At 46.5% G+C, this 18,716-nt stretch overlaps 1 protein-coding gene across 1 annotated transcript; it reads left to right on the forward strand.

The window, feature by feature from the left end:
* The first annotated feature begins 4,999 nt into the window (after nucleotides 1-4,999).
* On the forward strand, nucleotides 5,000-16,774 carry TREM1 (triggering receptor expressed on myeloid cells 1). The gene is made up of 4 exons (XM_012640786.1): nucleotides 5,000-5,053; nucleotides 8,535-8,894; nucleotides 10,315-10,507; nucleotides 14,210-16,774. Exons 1-4 carry the CDS (start codon nucleotides 5,005-5,007, stop codon nucleotides 14,307-14,309), a joined length of 702 nt encoding a protein of 233 aa, XP_012496240.1. The 5' UTR covers nucleotides 5,000-5,004; the 3' UTR covers nucleotides 14,310-16,774.
* Nucleotides 16,775-18,716: the final 1,942 nt, after the last annotated feature.

Consider the following 18,716-nt stretch of genomic DNA (forward strand, 5'->3'; position numbering starts at 1 on the left):
TCATTGATGGTGGACCTGCTGGCACTACATAAAAAGCTTATAGATTGCACTGCTCACTTTCCCCCACTCAGCTCCCAATCTGGATTTGTAGAGCCAACTGCACTATCTTGCAGTAGCAAAATGCTGCTGTGAAGTAAGAACTAGTAGCAAAACCCACCAAGTAAGCACTGTCAGCTGATAGGGCACTAATACTCCTGAATTGAAAAATTAACAAAAATGGGCATCAGGAAGAGTTTATACAAATTCTGTTTATATAACCAAAACAGAATTAAGAATTATTATTAATATAAGCAGTGGTGTGCTGGAGCCAGCTTGCACTGGCTCACAAAAATTGATTGCAAGCATCTTTCCAACTCCACATCCAGTGATGCTGTATGACAGCTCGAAATGAACCGTGCTGAGGGTATCTACATCACAGAAATTGTTCATTACTACAAATCAGTCAGCTTTTCAGAGAGCTAGTTATTAAACACTTACCAGGACATTACTGAGTATGAGTGACCCAAGAACAATGTGCACTGGCCACTTGTATAACTTTTTTGGGGAATCCATTTTCAAATTAGGTTATTTGTCTTTTTTTGGTTCATTTGTTAGAGTTCTTTTCATATTCTGGATACTAGACTTTTATCAGACTTATGATTTGCAAATATTTTCTCCTATTCTGTGGGTTGTCCTTTCACTTGCCTGATAGTATAATTTTGCAGCACAAGATTAGGAAAGGTTCTAATTTTGATAAAGTCCAATTTATCTATTTTTTTCTTAAGTTGCTTGTGCTAAAGCATATCATAAAAAAAAAAACATATCATAGCTAAGAAACTTTTGCCTAATCCGAGGTCATGAAGATTTTTTCCTGTGTTTTCTTCTAAGAGTTTCTTAGTTTTATCTTTTACATTTAGGTCTTTGATATATTTTGAGTTAGTTGTTGTATATGGTATAAAGTAGGAGTCCAAATTCATTCTCTTGCGTGTTGACATATAGTTGTCCTAAACTAATTGTTGAAAGACTATCCTTTCCCCATTGATTGTCTTGGCACCTTTGTCAAAAATTAATTTATCATAGATGCATAGGTTTATATCTGGACCATCAATTCTATTCCATTGATTTGTGTGTTCATATGTACGCAGTATATGCTGTCAATTTCTGCAGAAGAGGAAGTTAGAATTTTGATAGGGATTGCATTTAATCTATAGATCAATTTGGGGAATATTGTCATTTAAGCAATATTAAGTCATGAACAAGAGATGTTTTCCCATTTATTCAGGTCTTTCAAAAAAATTTCTTTCAACAATGTTTTGTAGTTTAAAGCGTGCAAGTCTTGCATTTCTTTAGCTAAATTTATTCCTAAGCATTTATTCTTTGGATGTTATAAAGGGAAATGCTTTTTTCATTTCGTTTTATTTTCTAATTATTCATTGATATTGTATAGAAATACAACTGATCTTTATATATTTATCTTGTATCCTGAAACTTTGCTGAACTTGTATATGAGCTCTAATAATTTTTTTAATCCTTAGAATTTTCTATGTACAGGATTATGTCACCTGTGAATAGAGAGAGTTTTCCTTCTTCCTTTCTAACCTGCTGTCTTTTATTTTATTTTCTTGCCTATTTCTCCTCATTAGAACCTCCAGTAAAATGTTGAACATTAAACATGGTGTTAATTGTAGATTTTTCATAGATGCCCTTTATCAAGTTGAGAGAATTCCTTGCTTATCCTAGTTTGCTGAGTGCTTTTATCATAAAAGAGTGCTGAATTTTGTCAAATGCTTTTTCTACATCTGTTGAGATGATTATGTATTTTTTCCTCCTTATACTATTAATATGGTGTCTGACATTGATTAATTTTCATATGTTGAATCAATGCTGCATTCTGGGTATAAATCCTACTTGGTCATGGTGTATAATTCTTTTTATATGTTGTTGTATTTAATTTGTTAGGATTTTTGGGTCTATGTTTATAAGGGATATCGATCTGTAGTTTTTTTTTCTTGTGACTTTTTGCCTGGTTTGGTTATTACGGTAATAAGGTTGTTCACATTTAATTGCATGCACACTTTCAGAATAGGTGAAAGGCTGGTGCAGTTGCTGTCCGCAAGGCTTCTCAAAGGTTCCTGTCTCACGATGGGGTGCTTGTTTACTGATTGTGTGAGTGAGCTGGTTCTTCATTCAGTCGTCTCTTTGATGAACACTTCTCTACCCTGGTCTGAGTGAAGATTCTGAAACTCCACTTCTCTTGGCTAGCTGGCTCCCTGTCAACCTCTGGCAACAGGGGTTCTAGAGAGAGACTGGGAGGCTGGAGGAGGGGGATAGGACATGCACACTGCTTCCCCTTGCATCCTCATCCCCTTCCTGTGAGGAGCCTCAGAAATGCCCGTCACCCAGAACACGGTGGTCGGCCATGGTTTGCAGTTTTTCCCGCCCCCTTAATCAGCCTCACTGGGCCTCCTCAGAGACACAAGTAGCTGGGGCAGGGCACACTGCCCTTAGGGATCTGGCCCCAGACTCACGGGGCCCCACTTTGAGCCAGAAAAGAAGATACTGTATGTGCAGTCTCATTGTTAAAAAGTGTCACATATATGTTTTAGCTAGGTTAGATTGAGCAATACTTATTAAGAAAGGAACTACTAATTCCCCCCATAGTGAAGTTTGGGACTTACTGGCTTGGGCCGGTGACTTACTGAAGAAAAAAAAACAAAAGAAAACAAAATAATATTTGTACAGGCTTTTATATAGCACTGAAGATAAAGTTTGACAAATACAAAAAAGATCATGGTATCCCAAGAATAAATCGTGCTGGTGCTAGAGAAAGTCACCGAAGGAGTAAGCATGGAAACAGGACTTTTGACTCAGTCTTAATAAAATTAAAAGAAACCACAGGTCACAACTCACAAGGCTATTTGACAGGAGGCCTTAAGAGATAATAGCCTTTTGGGAGAAGTAGTTTGAGAATTTCAAATACTGGATTGGTCATTGAATTCCCCAGGAAGATAAGGAGATGGGGATTAGAGAGCACAGTCATGCTCCGCAAAATGGTGTTTCACTCAACAACAGACCACATACAGGAGGGTGGACCCATAAGATTATAATACTGTATTGTTACTGTATCTTTTCTGTGTTTAGATACCCAAATACCACTGTGTTACAATCGCTTACAGTATTCAGGGCAGTAAATGCTGTGCAGGTTTGGAGCCTAAGAGTGATAGGCTGTACCGTGTAGCTTAGGGATGTAGTAGGCTGTACCTCTAGGTTGGGGAAGTATACTCTATGGTGTTCCCATGGCAACAAAACTGTCTAACGACTCATTTCGCAGAGCATATCCCCATCTTGAGGCTGCACAAGACTGTATTCACATTCTGTTAAGTACACAAAGTGTTCAAACGATTGGAGCAAGACTTTATTCTAATTTAAATGCAGGTGCCATGTGTAGTTATGATAGTGCGTAAGGGCGGTCAGCTTCTGGTGATATTCAAGTCTAATTAGAAATCCTTCTTGGACCATTTAATTCAAAGTTTCCTCTTAATCTTCCAGGAATTTAACCCTCACCACAAAGAGTACGTGAAGACACAAAAATGGAGAAAGTGTGTGGAATAGCCATTATTTACGTGTTGTAAGAAACGGGATTTGTTTACTTAAATGCGTTGTGTTCATCTGACTCACTGCTACGAAATCGTGTAGGTTCCTCTCCGAGTCAGAAAATTTCAAAATCAATTTGGGTAAACTTTTAGGGTCGAATTGTTCCTTACCCCTCATCTCACTCTTGGCATTTGTTACTCAGAGAAGAAATCTGAGTCTTTCTTATATCAATTCCTTTGAAGGAATCAAGTCATTTTTTTTCATGTTTGTTTAGCAGCAGGAGTCTCTCTATTTAAATTTTAAAAATTTCACCTAACAACTTCATAGTCTTGGTCTCACTTCATGAATTTTTTCCTCACCATGTTGAACTCCCTCAACCTCTAATTTTAGATTTCTTCTCAGACCTAGAAAGTGTTTTTAAGAAATATACTTTTAAATCTTTGTTTATGATCCACCATACCATTTTATATCTTAACGACATCTCTTATTTGCAGGTTGGATTTCTACGATTTGTGCTCCCATAAATTTCTGAGCTCTTTAAAATATCCATTCATTACGCATTTGGGAGTATTTCTGAAGTGAATCCCTTCTGTTATTGATTTGATTTTGGCACCGTCGGATCTGCCTTTTGTGGCTTCTTGTATGGAACCTGCTTTCCCTTGTTTCTGTCTTTCTTTTCCTTCTTTCTTCATTGCCCCTAACCCTGCTTCCTTTTTTTTTTATCTATGTCTATTCTTGCTTAATGGAAGCAATGTCCTGGAAAATCCTTTCTGGGGTCACCTACACCCCTCTGAGCTCCCAGGCCATGTCTGTGACAATGCTGAGGGCAAGTGCAAGGTGTGGCCGGCTGGTGATGAAGAGGAGTTGGCCTTAAGTCAGCAGAAGCCGAGAGAAACAGGGTGGAGGCTAGCAGGACAGGATGTGGAAGTAACACGTGTGTTAGGTACAGCTGTACTGAGCACTTTACACAGAGAGCTTGTTTAATCCTCGCAAAAACCCTGAAAGTGAGACAGAACTGTCCCAACCTTTCCCTCCATGGGCCGGACCCTCTTTACTACCCTGATCTGGATGGGAATGGAGGGGATCTCAGAAGAGCTGAGGGCCCTCTGTTCCTCCTAATAGTAATAACTTACTGTTATTTACACAAAAGCATTATTCTCACTAAGAGTTTGTAAGGTTTTTAATCTCTATCAGCTCCAGAGAAGAGGAAACTGGAGTTCACAGAAACTTAACTGGAACTTGAGCCCTGGTCTTTGGGTTCCTGCGCTGACATCCGGAGCCAGAACCACTCGTGATGAAACAGAGCATCAGTGCCTCCCAGGAATGGCCTCATATCCTGTTGTGCAACTTTCCATAGCCTGTAGGTCAGAGTGGTGCCTTGTAGCTATCCCAGGAGCCCGCAGCAGCAGTTGGAGTTGATGCACCGGCAGGATGAGGAGGGCCTGGCTCCGGGGGCTGCTGTGGGTGCTCTTGGTCTCAGGTAAGGCAAGGAAGAGGCGTCAGCAGGGGAGGCCTCAGGGAGTCCTTTTGTTTTGAAGCTCCAGAGCACGTGGCCATCCAAGGTAGAGCCAAGAAGTAGTTATGGCAGATGGGGCTGCTGTACCCAGACTTAGCAGAATCAGGAGGATGTCCAGAGCCTGAGCACATAAGTAAAAGCAGGGATGGGTTAGGGAAGCAAGATGTCTGTATATTTTGATGTTGTCAGAGACATGCGAAGCCCCGGACCAGAATAATGATAAAGTAACTTTGGCATCATCTAAAATAATTTTATTCAATGTTGAATTTTTTTCCTTATATTCTGTCATGATGCTTTTGATGTTGACCGTCTGTTAAACCCAAAGGACATAATTTATTTAACAAACATTTCCCAGTGGCCTGCTGTGGGCCAGCAGATATGCTACAGCTGAGGACACAGATGTGAACAGAAGAGGCCTGGTAACCTTGCTGGTGGAGGGCGTCAGCCCTGCTCTCCGTTACATGCCGGGGCCGGAGAGCACTGCTGTTCAGGCTTGGCAGGGCTGGTCTATCCCCCAGCCCTTACTTTTCTCCTCTTCTAATCTGCACAGATCACACCCGCATTAACAATGGAAGCATTTGGGACTTTAGTTACTCCTTCTCTTAACCCTTATGAATAACAGAGGGAAAATGTCGACGTGAGTTGAAGGCAAGGTTTGCCGTGGGAAGACATGAAAGACCAGGAAGAGGGTGCTCCCCTGGGACCCACTACTTTGAGCAAGGTTAGGGAGAACTGCCTTGCAGAGCCTGACCACAAACCTTGCTTTGGGTCTCCTTGGAGCTGGGTGATAATCCGGGTGGGCAGGTGGGAATCAGGTTCTCATGGACCAGTGTGTTTCTTTGTGTTTTATTTGTGTTTCTCTGAAGGAGAACTGGGAGATGGCAGAGGGTTGAGGGTTGTGGAATTGTGCGAGAGAAAACCAGTGGTATATATTTCATTATGCCCTGTGGGAGTATGTTACCCTGCAAGCTCCTTCCAGACACCTATGCATGCCTGGGCCAGGACTGCTCTAATCCCTATTTGACAGCCGTGTTGGGCAACGTAGCTCAGTGCTTTAGAGCAGACTCTGGAATCAAACTCCTCACGTTTGTACCCTGGCTCCACCACTTAGCTACTCTGAGGATTTGGGCAAATGCCTTAACCTGTCTGTGCCTCAGTTTCACTATCTATAAAATGGGAAGAATAATGGTTTTAACCTTTTAAATCGTAAAGACTAAATAAGATAGTTTTTTTCTAAAGCACTTAGCATATAATATTCAATAGATAGAATTTGTTATCCTTTTTATTAACATATTATAAGAAATTTCTTTCTTGTAATGATGCATAGACAGCACTTCAGCCTTCATTTCATACTGTCTGCTTTCACAAGAGATTAGGCAAATTTGTAAGCACACTGAGTCACCTGTCACTTCCCCCTCTCCTGGGGAGCTGGCAAATAATGGAAATTTCTCTGTGACATTAATTTAAGAGGTTAGGGCTTTGGTGGTGGCTACTTGAGGATAGAGTCCCTATGACTTTCGCAGAGCCCAGCACTGTGCCTGGCACAGAGAAGACAGTCAGCCACAAACTGATGCGTGAGTGAACAAACGAGGGAACCAGACTTGGTTTAGGGCCCCCTCAGCCTCTGCTCACCTGTCTCTTGGAGGGGAATTCCTGACCGGAGTTCATGGGAACCGTCCAGAAGGCTTGTTTGCAAGGTTTCGTTAGAAACTGAAGTCTGGCCCCAGAAGAATCAGCCTTCAAGCCTGCCTTCACCTTCAAAATGCTCATGAGTCCCTGAATTGGGTCTTCCCACGGTCAGGCAGAGCTGTTGGCCTAGCCTGGGGTGGGCATGCAGGGCCTCCACCAAAGGGACAGCCCTTGGCATTTTTCACTGGCACGTAAGGATTACAGCGTGCATCAGTAGTAGTATTAATAACAGCAGTAGTTGTGGCAACCTGCCCCACAGTTTGACTCAGCAAACTGTGGGTCAAACTGTCTAGCCCATTATTTGGTGTTCCATGCAGGAAGGTGTCCCAGGCTGGAGTGGATAAGCCACAGTCCCTCAGTAAACTTATAGAACCCTCTGTGTCCAGCTGAAACCACACACCTGGATCTTCTCATTCTGCTCTGCTTGGCCGCCTGTCAGCAAGTCTCCCATGGACCAGAGAAGATCACTCCCAATTCTAGGTGGTTAATCTGGTTTAATCTCCAAGAATGTGATTGAAACTAATGTCCCTGTGACCAGGGATTCTCAAATTGAGCACTATTGACATTTTGGGTGGGGCAATTCTTTGTTATGGGGGCATTCTGTGCACTGTAGGATGCTCGGCAGCATCCTTGGCCTCCTTTGGATGCCAGTTGGATCCACCCCATCCCAGGTTATAACAACCAAAAATGTCCAGATATTGCCTAGTGTCCCCAGGGGGGCAAAAATTGTGTCCCCAATGGAGAACCACTGCTGTGACTCCTTGACATCAAAAATAGGAGGGAGGATTTCTAGGCTCAGGTACTAGGAAGTACAAGGGGTGCTGGTTTGGAGCACAGCTGAGTCCATGACTCAGATAATCCTGTTAGCTTGTGCACACATGTTCACACGTGCTCTCTCTCTCTCTCTCTCTGGCCTCATTCACGGGTAGCCTATTTTCACATTGTAGAACGTTTCACATCTCTCGGATTTATCAACCCCAGCAAGAAAAAATATTTTTCTTAATAGCAATAGCAGTCTCAGGGAGGATTCTGATAGGTCCAGCCAAGTCATGTGCTCTTTCCTAAACCAATCAGCATGGCCAGGATGATGGGAGACTTTGATTGGCAAAGTCTGTGTCACGTGTCCACTGATGTGGACAGCCCCATCCGTGGAGCCACAGAGGATGGCTCCCCTGAGAAAGAGGTGCTCTCCTACCGAAGGAAGGTGGAAAGGAGTGCCGGGTGTCACAGTTAGATGTCAGTGTCTACCATGCTGTCAGGATGGCTTCCTCACTGTGCGTCGAATGGTCTCTTGCACTGATATCTTTGCCCGGACTTGGATGAAGTTCCTCAAGCTGTCCTGGGGAGACACTCTCTGCTAGTATCATGTCTTCGCATTCACTTTTCGTGCTATACGGCCCTCTCCATAATCTTTCCCTTTCTTCATGCCCTCGCCACTCATGGTCTCAGCAAAATGTCCCATGTTCTGTCCCCAGTCACGCAATTTTTTCCTCTCAAAATGATCATTTATAAAATTTGGTTAGCATGCACTATATGCAGTCTCACTCTTCTGGTAAAACAGCTACCCGCCGCAGAAAGATCCGAGGTCTAGAGCGGGCTTGCAGGGAAAGTTGTACCTTCCCTAGAGGCCTCAAGGACCTTGTCTGAAAAATGGGTGCTTGGATGAGAAAAACTGGTGGTTCCTCTCCTTTCGTTCTTTTTCCAAAGAGGGAAGAACGATTCCTCACAGAACCTAATTCTCTTTCTTTGCTAACAGAGCGCCAAGCTGCAGCTGAATCATCTCATGTAGAACAGTATAAACGGGCAGAGGGAGAGACCCTGGAGGTGAAGTGTCCCTTCGGGTCCGATAAATATGCCTACAGCAAGAAGGCTTGGCAGAGGCTGATAGACGGAGGGGAGCCACTGACCCTGGCACTCATAGAGAAGCCCTCGGGGAAGCCCATTCAAGTCCAAGCGGGGAGGATCACGCTAGAAGAAATCCCTGATGATTTCTTACTCCACGTACAAATGACAAACCTTCAAGCAGAAGACTCGGGACTGTATCAGTGTGTGGTCTACCACCCTCCCGTTGTCCCTAAAATGCTGTTCTATCCTGTCCGCCTGGTGGTGACCAAGGGTGAGTGACTTGCGGGTGGCGGGGGGAGAGGCAGGCCAGGTGAGGATGGGGCTGTGGTGGCAGCACCAGCAGAGCTGGGGCTTGGATTCCTAGCAGCCTGTCTTTTTCCTAGAAGCTCCTTGTCTCTCATCTGAGGTCCTCGAGAGGCATTTGGTCTAATAGTAAGTAGGGGCTGCAATATATGGCATTCCCTTTGGGTAGCAGTGCCTAATTTGGGGTGCAGTTGTAGGAATTGGGGTACCATTAAGGTGAACAGCAAAGTTGGGCTAATTTAGTCTCATTCCTTAGGTCTCCACTTAGAATCCATGTCCTTGGGAAGCCTCCTGTGATCCAGAGTCCCCCTCCCACAGATGCATTTGGTGGCCCGCCTGTGTGCTTCTAAAGCAGAGCTCTTCAGATCTTGCCAGGGGCACATACCACCTGGGGACCTTATTTCAAAGGCAGACTCCGACTGAATAGGTACAGAGGGGACCCAAGAATCTGCATTTCTAATGAGCTCCCCAGTGATGCCGGTGCTGCTGGTGCTGTGGGTCCTTGTGGCTCCCATCTGGGGGAGTTGAGTCTCCAGAGCTCACTTTGTGTCCCTTTTGTGCACAACACCATCTCACTGGATAGTGGAGACCGGTTTACTTACCTGTCTCCCCTGTTCATCTCAGAGCTGCTTGAAGGGAGGACCAGCGCCTTTCTGAGCTCTCTATCCTTAGCACATAACGTAGTTTCTGGCACATAGTAGGCCCTCAGTAGTCACTGAATTAAGGAATAATGTATGGAAGACTGGCGAAAGGGACATAGGTTCAAGTTCCTAGCATCAGGGAAATGTTAAGCCTAAGAAAGACAAGGTACATATACAATATGCAAATAAAAGATAACTTGTAAAGCAATATGCCACAGCTACAGGTGAATGAAAAGCAGAGTAAATGATATAGGGTAGAGTAATCAGGGAATTATTCTTGGAGAAGGTGGGGGCATAGGCACTGGTGAGGAGTAGCAGGCAAGTGCAGTTCCAACAACATGAATAGCCTGAAAATTCCTTTCTTCTTCCCTCCACCCTCCCTTCTTCCCTGCCTTCCTTCCTCCTTTCCTTCTTTCCGTCTCTAACTCAGGTGGATCCAACAGTATTTCTTTGGTTTTAGCAAAAGAAAACCCTGTTTCTTGGCCATGTGCATTTCCCTCCTCAGGTCTATTTACCCTACCACCTACCCATCCATCCACTCGTCCATCTATTCATCCCTCCATCCACCCATTCATCCCCTTCATCGTCCATCCATCCATCCATTCATTTCATCCCTCTGGCCACTTACCAACAATACATCCATTAAATCACCCACTTATCTATCCACCCATCCATCCATCCATCCATCCATCCATCCATTTATCCATCCATCCATCCTTCTAATGTGACTTCTTGCAAATCCTCTAGGTATTACTGCCTCCAGCAAGAATCCTACTCAGAACTTGCCTGAGATTACCACAGTTCCTCTTACTACCACCAAGGCCTTGAGCCTACCATATACCAGCTCCAGCACCATGACCCAAGCTCCATTCAGTTCAACTGCTGTCGTCTCCACTCCTGGCCCTGGAATCAACCTTCAAAATGTGACAAATGTCACCAGGTATGGTTTCTAGGCCTCTGGGTCCCTGGATTGGGCACTGAACCTTTTGCTCCCTACTCCATGTGCTGAGAGGATGTGGGGAGTGAGGGCTGGGAAGGGTGGGGCACGAGCAGGCTTGAGTCACCTCAGTCTGGGTAGAAATGTCCCGGGGAAGGAGGAGGTGGTGACGGAGGGATGGGAGGCTCTCTGTGAGGCTGTCATTCTCAGTTCAGCCTCCCAGTTTCCTTGCACACCAGAGTAGTAAGGAGAGGGGGATGGCATGTTTCCCAAATTCCAATGGACCTTACCCCGTCCCAGGGTCTAATGGGTAGTGGTAAACACACTCCGAGTGGGCACCTACATTCTGGTGTCAGCCAGACTGTGTGAATTTGGGTGAGTCAGGAGCCCTCTCTGGCATTGGTTCCCTTGTTGGTTCAGCAGGGATGCTAGAAAATCGGAGCTGGAGGACATGATCTACCCAACAGCTCTCAGAATAGCTACATGTTAGGATTATCTGGAGGATTTGTTTTTGCTTTGCTTTCTTTTTTCTTTCTTTTTTTCTTAATACTGATGCATATGCCTTATCGTAGATCAACAGAATCAGAATTTCTAGAGTTAAGACCTGTTAGTATTTTTTGTAAGCTCTTCAGGAGTTTTCTAATATGCAGACAAAGTTAAGAAACACTAATGTAGCATCCACACACCCCTGCAGTTATTATTAAATGATTTATTTTAGAATGGGTTTATCATTAAATATTGAATTAATAGGGAAAGAAATATTCTTCCACATTCCCACTAATCTAACATGTCTTTGTTCTCCATATTCTTTTCTAGTGTTTATTCATGTTTATACATATTTTAACACAGCAGCAATTCTGATTATAAACATTTTCATTATTTTCCCTGCTACAATTATTCTTTGATGCTGCTAGCTAGTCTTCATAAATATAATTTTAATGAACGAATACTTTTCTATTAATCAGAAGAGCCATAATCGTTTGCCTGTTCTGAGACACTGATATTGTTTTCATTTTTTATAGTATCGATAACTTTGAGGTGACCATATTCTTGCAGATGTCTTTTTTTAAATTGTTTATCCAAACATAATTCCCATTAGAGAATTTGGACATCGATGTTATTCTGCATACGCATAGCATAGTTCAACAGTCTTCCGGCAGATCCGACACCGTCTGCGGTGCGATCCGTGGGGCCTAGTGGAGCGGAGTCACTGTGGACTTGCTGACAACATAAAGTTAGCGTTTTAAACACATTCCTGCTAAAACGGGTGCAAAGTGGTGCCTGCCTCGATTTGTCTGTGAATGTGGACTCCTGCTCCGTGTGAGTAGAGACAGTGCCTGTTTTCCCTTATATAATTCCACCGACACCAGCCTAAGTGCCTGGTACACAGTCAGTGCTCATTGAATCTTTGTGGAATAAATCAAATGAAAGATCAGGTGAGAGCCAACATTTTTCTTTTCCCACTACTTTCATTTTCCAACGCATAAGTTGAGAGTGTATAATCTTTGCCTGTATTCCCGCTAGAGGCTCTACCTCTTTTATCTGTTAACGTGATCTATTAAAAGTATTATCGAGGGGGCAGGTGTGGTGGCTCACGCCTGTAATCCTAGCACTCTGGGAGGCCGAGGCGGGAGGATTGTTTGATTTCAGGAGTTTGAGACCAGCTGAGCAAGAGTGAGACCCTGTCTCTACTAAAAATAGAGAGAAATTAGCTGGACAACTAAACATACATAGAAAAAATTCACCGAGCATGGCGGCACGTGCCTGTAGTCCCAGCTACTCGGGAGGCTGAGGCAGGAGGATCGCTTGAGCCCAGGAGACTGAGGTTGCTGTGAGCTAGGCTGATACCACAGCACTCTAGCCCGGGCAACAGAGTGAAACTCTGTCTCAAAAAAAAATTGTTATCGAATATTAACTTTTCCGTCAGTGAGAGTCCAGTCAGGAAAGCAGAAGGCCCTGCGGCTGTTTGAAAAAGAAGGAACTTAATTAATGCAGGACGTTGTTTTCCCAGGTGCTAGAAGAGGTGAGACCCCAACCTGGGGACAGTGAGGCCCTGCAGAGATGGCCACTATCATCCTAGCTCAAGATTGGTTCCCCAGAAGCAGGCCACAGGAAAAAAGTATTGCTAAGATGTTTTGAACAAAATCTCCGGCAAAGCTGTTGAGGAAGGGGGACTGGGAAGGGAAGGAAGGAAGCTGGAAGCCGAGCAAATGTGTCATAACCAAGGCAGGACTCACCGGGGTACCTTTGGCTCAGTCTTGCAAGGGAGCTCTGGGGACCATGGGTCACCTTCAGAGTTTATGGGGCAGGGAGCTGGAGGACTGATGCTCCCACATCCATGGTGATGGTTTAAAGGGCAGTTCTAACCCAGACCAGGGGCACACAAATTCCCAGACACTGCAGGGGATGGGCAGCCTGTGTGCAGCCTCTGAAAGATGCGGTTGGTGACCTGCTGGAAATGGACGGGCCTGGGAGCCCCGGTAGGAAGACGGTAGGAGGCCATGAAGGGACAGGGCAGACGCTGGCAGGAGAGACTTGGGGAGGAGGCGGAGTTAGCTGAGCCCAGAAGCCGGACCTCCCCGCTGCAAGACTCCAATCACGGCAGAGGCAGGGCGAGGGGGCACTGCAACAATGTGAGGGTCAAGGGAGACACCCCGTCCCCTATCCGGCTACTGCCGCCAGTTGCTGACCTTGACCAGGCAGCCTTGGGAATGCAGCCCCCACCCTGTGCTACAGGGTGGGCCCCACCGCCAGGGGTGAATTTCAGGCAAAGGGACAGTCTCTGCTTTCTGTCGGCATCGTGTCATTTCCCTCTTTGCTATTTTGTGTGTTTGGTTTTAAGTTTTGTGTAGGCGGATGCATTGATTTTAAATGGATTGCTTTGCTTTATTTTTTAATGTGCCTGATTCTATTTCCTTGTGACCTCTTCTATGATTTTATTTTTGCCATTTTATTTAAATCTTTAGTCCATGGGGTGGGATTTTTTGCTACACGGTATAAATTTTAGAAAAGATTTATTTTTATCATATTGCTCTCCAGATACCACAAGACTATTTGCTAAGCAATCCTTGCCTCGCCTACTGGGTTGCCGATTTCCTTACATGTTAAATTCTTGTGTAACGTTAGCTGTACGTCTGGCCTTCTATTTGTTCCGTTGCACCTATTCCTCTGTTTTTCCCCTTGTCTGTCATGTAGAATCCTCGTGTTCTCATCTGAGTCCGTGCCCACTGACGGCACAGGCTGTGTTCCCTCACTCGTTTGCGTCTCTTTCTTATGATGCCTATTGATGTTCACCCAGAACACCTAGAATGAATTTACCACAATCTATAAAAATGCACGATAGGATATTCAGTATGGTTGGATTCTTCTCCGTTTATAGATGAGGAAACTGAAAACAAAGAGGTGAGGTGACTATCCCAGGAGGTGGGTCTGGGGCCCCACTGTCCCTACTGGGTCACACGGGAGGACGGCGGGGCTGATGAGCTTGCCCTCGCTCCCTGGTGCCTTTCCTGCCATGGACCCTGGGTGTCTACTGAACATACTTCTCATCAGTGGCAATGGAAGGCACAGGGTCAGACGGTGTGGGAAAGGTGCTGGAAGGACCTAAGCGGATAGGACGAGGACGTGAAGGAATTTCGCAAAGCGAACACTCAGGTGTGGAGGAGTCATTGCCAGGAGCAGCGCTCAATTTCCTCTCTCCTCCAGGGTCTCTGTGTTCAGCATTGTCGTCCCCGTGGCCTGTGGACTCCTGACTAAGAGCCTGGTCTTCACCGTCTTGCTTGCTGTCACCCAGAAGTCATTTTGACTGTAGATCCATGAACCCATGAGAATGACCTCTGACCTCCAGCCACAACCATCTGGCAGTTGTGCTGGGAGAGGAGTGGAGGGTGGAGGGAGAAAAACTGGGTGTATGTTGTTAATGACATGAATTTTATCTGTGATCACTGGCTGTTTCTAAGGTCAGGATCCCACCTCCCTGGCCCTGCCGATTCCCCTCATTTCACTAATAACCTCGGGTGTGCACTTCACCCTCTCAGAAGAGAAGGTGCAGCCCCGAACATGCCCTTCCTCCCACAGGCGGCTTGGGGCTTGCGTGAACTATAGACAGTCCAGTGCTTTTCACTGCTGCTCTCCTGTGGCGGTCGTGGGGCACAGAGGGCACACCTGATATTTCTCTGGCTCGTCCTCGCCCAGGAACATACAATATCGGCCTGACCTGGGCAGAGCTCCCGCTACAGGAGCATCCCACTCGCCCCACCACCGGGACTTCCTCTCTCTAGCCTCAGATGCTTGTGCATCACTCTTCATACATGGCGCTTTCCAACACTCCCAGAAAAGGGCGTTGAAGACCATGCACTGTGGGGAAAACAAGATACCATAGCACGAATTGCATATTTGGGAAAGAGAAAACAAGTTAAGTGGAATACCCTGTCCTGGGAAAATACTGGCAGGAGGAGATGGGATCTGTAGGAAAGCATCGGTAGACGATATCGGGTGTGCTTTGTGCATTTTTATCTCTGGATCCTGCAAATAATTCCATGAAGGCGGAGATGCATGTGACTAGAACGAAGCCACATGAACGATGTCACCACTTACTGGCAGGAACGCAAACTAAAGAGCTCCTTTACTGAAGGACCCCAAAGCCATACAGAATAGAACAACCTGGAGTTCTGCCTATGTCTAAATGCCTCTCTTCCTGTATTTCACAGGGGGCAGGGAGGGTGGGGTGACAAACTCTCTCCACTGAAGCTCCTGAAGGCTGTCCCCACGTGCTCGCCCCATTCCTCACTCTGCCTTCCTCCTCCTCAGTGGAGCTCCCCCTTGTAGCTCCCGTCCCCGCTCCAGTGCCCTTACCCAAGAAATAGCGCCCAGCCCTACCTGTGTCATGTGATCTCTAACAGATTTCAATCAAGGTTTTGCTATTTCCTATCTCTGTGGGCTCTAAAGGGAAAGGGCATCGTGGGGTTTGGGGGAAGGATGGTGGGTCCGTCCGTTCCAATTTAGCAATGGCCAAGGCCAATGTCATCCTAAATTCCCCAAGAGCAGTCACACTTTCCCACACATTCAATCCGTCTGACGTTTGGAAAACACATTCCTACAATCAGCACAAAGGGCGGAAAAAATACCCTGAGCACTAAGGCCCAGTTTCCCTCTTTCTGAGCCCGCTTCCGTCACGTAAGGGCTTCCCCATCAACCTGAACACTGCTCTGTGAGCACCTGCCCAGGTGCTGGCACTAACCCAGGGAGGTTATTTCTGAACCCACCAGTTTTGAGTCCATTAGAAGATGTGTGAGGGGCATTTAAATCATCCTGATTCTCTGGTGAGACTCTTCAGAGAAGCACTTGACCCAGAAGCTGTCGATCCGTCTAGAAGAACCAAGCGGCTCAGAGGCAGTGGCTACACAGCACACAGTGTTTGCATGCCAAGGCTGCTGGTCTGGGACCTGCCCTTTAGCAATTCCAGTTGCTCCTGTTTATAAATTTGACAAAATATCCAAGGCAAGGGGGTACTATAATTAAATACTCTCTAGGAGAGTCGGAACACACGAGGGTGGTGTTTCTCAAAGTGTAGTCTTTAGACCACCTGGGTCAGATCCTCCTGGAGCATAAAACAAATTCTTAGATCCCAGGGCCCCTCCAGACCAACTGCATTCTAGCGTACGGCCCTCTCTTAGTGTGTGGTGCTCAAGCTTGTGTCCAAGAAGTCATCATGCTCCTTAGCAAAGCCCATGACATGTTCATGCAGATAACCAACCTGGTCTGGTGTGCTCATATGTTAAATTTAGTTATAGATAAAGTGGTATGTAAGTCCAATGTATTAAACTTGCCTGAAAAATTATATATGCTAAATTGGAAGAGAAATGGTTGTGCCGGATGCTCTCCCGTTTGCGCCTGCAGGCCATCCTTCCTGCCCTGCCTGGGAACCCGCCCAACGTGGCTAAATCAACAGCCCCCTGGCCACCAGCTTCTGGTGGGTTGAGCCAATGGGCAGCAAGACAGAAGAGCAGAGGGTGGGGAGAGTGAGGTCAGGGTTTCTATGCTTGGGGTTCCCTCTCTGGTGGTGGCAGGAGTGGCTGCATTCCTCTCCGAAGGCTCCGCCAAGCCCCTCACCAAACAGCTCTTATCTCTAAGTTCGGCCACCTGCGCCATCCTCTTGCTCCTGCAGGCCCAGAGGTGGCAATGACTCGCCACTGTTGCCAGCCTCAGTGTACTGAAGCACCCCTTACTAGTTCCCCCAAATGCTACCACATCTTTATTAAACACTCCTTAATTACCCGGTTTCAGTGAGTTACCTGTCTTTCTGGGGCCGTGACTGATACAATAGTATTGTGTGGTTAATGACACAGGCCTTGGAGGGTTCGGGTTTGAATCCTAGCTTTGCACCCTTGCAGGGCATGGTGCTGCCTAACCATGCCAGGGATGATTCTGAATGCCAACAACAGCATCCAATTCTGGCTGTTTAAAACAGCAAAGGAATTCTAGAAGGATGTCAGCAACTCAGGATCAATGAGAAGGCTGGAGGACAAGGATTTTGCCCAAACTCTCTTGGTTTGGACAGAAACCAAGAGAGAATGGATAGCAGAGGCCATAGCTGAGGTCACAACATGAGATAGTCCAGCCGCGCTGCCATTAATCACTGCCCTGGCCACTTGAGGCCACCAATCTCTTGCTACCATGCTATTTCTGGTCTCTGAATGCTTAAATTGCCTCTGTGTGAGTCGCCTCCAGCTGGCCCTGTATCTGGTGTTTCATCGTGAAGATATAGAATCCTGGGCAGAATCACACATGTGGCCAGGCTTGGGTCAAGTCACATGCCTGCAACACAGCTGCCAGGGAGAAGGGTGGGAGGGACATCTGCCTCCATCCTGCGCAGAAGGGGAAGCAGAGCTCTGCTTCCAAGTGAGACTCACACACGGGTGCATGTCCCCCAAAGGGAAAATGTGTTTGATGCTGGAGAGCCCAAAGATGACAAACTTTCATTACAAAACCTCCCAGTGTTGGCAGCATTAAATGAGATAACCTGAGTAAAGCACCTGGTACACAATAGCACTTCAATCCGTGGTGGTTACTGCTGTTTCTATTTTATTTGTGGTCTGCATGCCTGGCCGAGACTGGATAGCTCAGGGAAGCACACACCTCGTACACAGGCAGAGCACCTGGGGCATGCAGCAGGGCCCGTCTGACCTCATACAGAGCCCTTGCAGGTGTGGTCTATTTGGACCACTTGCCTCAGAACCACTTGTGCTGCTTGTTAAAATGCAGATTTCTGGCTGGGTGCAGTGACTCATGCCCATAATCCCAGCACTTTGGGTGGTGGAGGTAGGAAGATTGTTTGAGCCTAGGAGTTTGGGACCAGCCTGGGCAACATAGCAAGACCCCATCTCTAAAAAAAAAAAATTGAAAAATGCAGATTTCTAGGACCTCTACACCTGCCAAATCAGAATGTCTAGAGGTGGAGCCTGGGCACGTGCGTGTGTACCAAGCTTCCCGAGTGAGTCAGCCACAAGGCCATACATAAGAACCATGGTGCAGTGTAGATTAAAGAGGATGGGTTATCAGAAAGGCTTGAACCTGGCCTCAGAGGGTGAGCAAAATGTGGAGGCATCGTACTGTTTCAGTTGGGGAGAATGGCCTGAGGGCTTGCAGCATGTAAGGGTCGGTAGCCAGTGATGATGAGGTCTTGGTGACCCGAGGAGGTGAGTGGAGCAGTGGGGACCTCAGGTGGGTGGATGTAGACTTGCCATGGTGCAGAACGGGGAGCTACTGAGCGTGTCCCATCAGGACTGTGACACAATGACAATTGGAAGGAAGCTGTCTCAAGGGCACCCAACGCTCCTTTCTTCCTCTTCTGCAGCTTCCTGAGCTGTTTCCCCTGCGTCACATTCCCCCAGGGTTTCTCAATTGTACAGCAACAGCCCAGCCTCCCAGGGAAGATGGTAAACACCCATGTGGGGCAACATCCTCCAGTAACTGGAAGAGGCCCTGGACAGCTGGCGGGCAGTGCACCTGGGGAGCGGGATAGAATGGAGGGGGCAGGGCTCTCGGGGTGGCCCCAGCTGCTGCTGCTGCTGCTGCTGCTGCTGCTCCGTGTCTCAGGTAAGGAGAGCAGGTGAGGATGCTGGCGAGGGGGCGCAGGCAGAGGGCTGTAGACAGCTGAGCAGAGGTACCCGCTTCGAGCACTTGTCTCTCATTTCTTTAGGATGGACTGGAA

This window comes from Propithecus coquereli, unplaced genomic scaffold (genome assembly GCF_000956105.1).
Source record: "Propithecus coquereli isolate 6110/MARCELLA unplaced genomic scaffold, Pcoq_1.0 Scaffold158, whole genome shotgun sequence".
NCBI lineage: Eukaryota > Metazoa > Chordata > Mammalia > Primates > Indriidae > Propithecus > Propithecus coquereli.

Excerpts from the sequence above, each read along its gene's own strand:
- TREM1 (XM_012640786.1), top strand. The coding sequence starts at position 5,005 with ATGAGGAGGGCCTGGCTCCGGGGGCTGCTGTGGGTGCTCTTGGTCTCA. Across the intron at positions 8,895-10,314 it reads CCGCCTGGTGGTGACCAAGG|GTATTACTGCCTCCAGCAAG; the intron begins GTGAGTGACTTG and ends CAAATCCTCTAG. Across the intron at positions 10,508-14,209 it reads AATGTGACAAATGTCACCAG|GGTCTCTGTGTTCAGCATTG; the intron begins GTATGGTTTCTA and ends TCTCTCCTCCAG.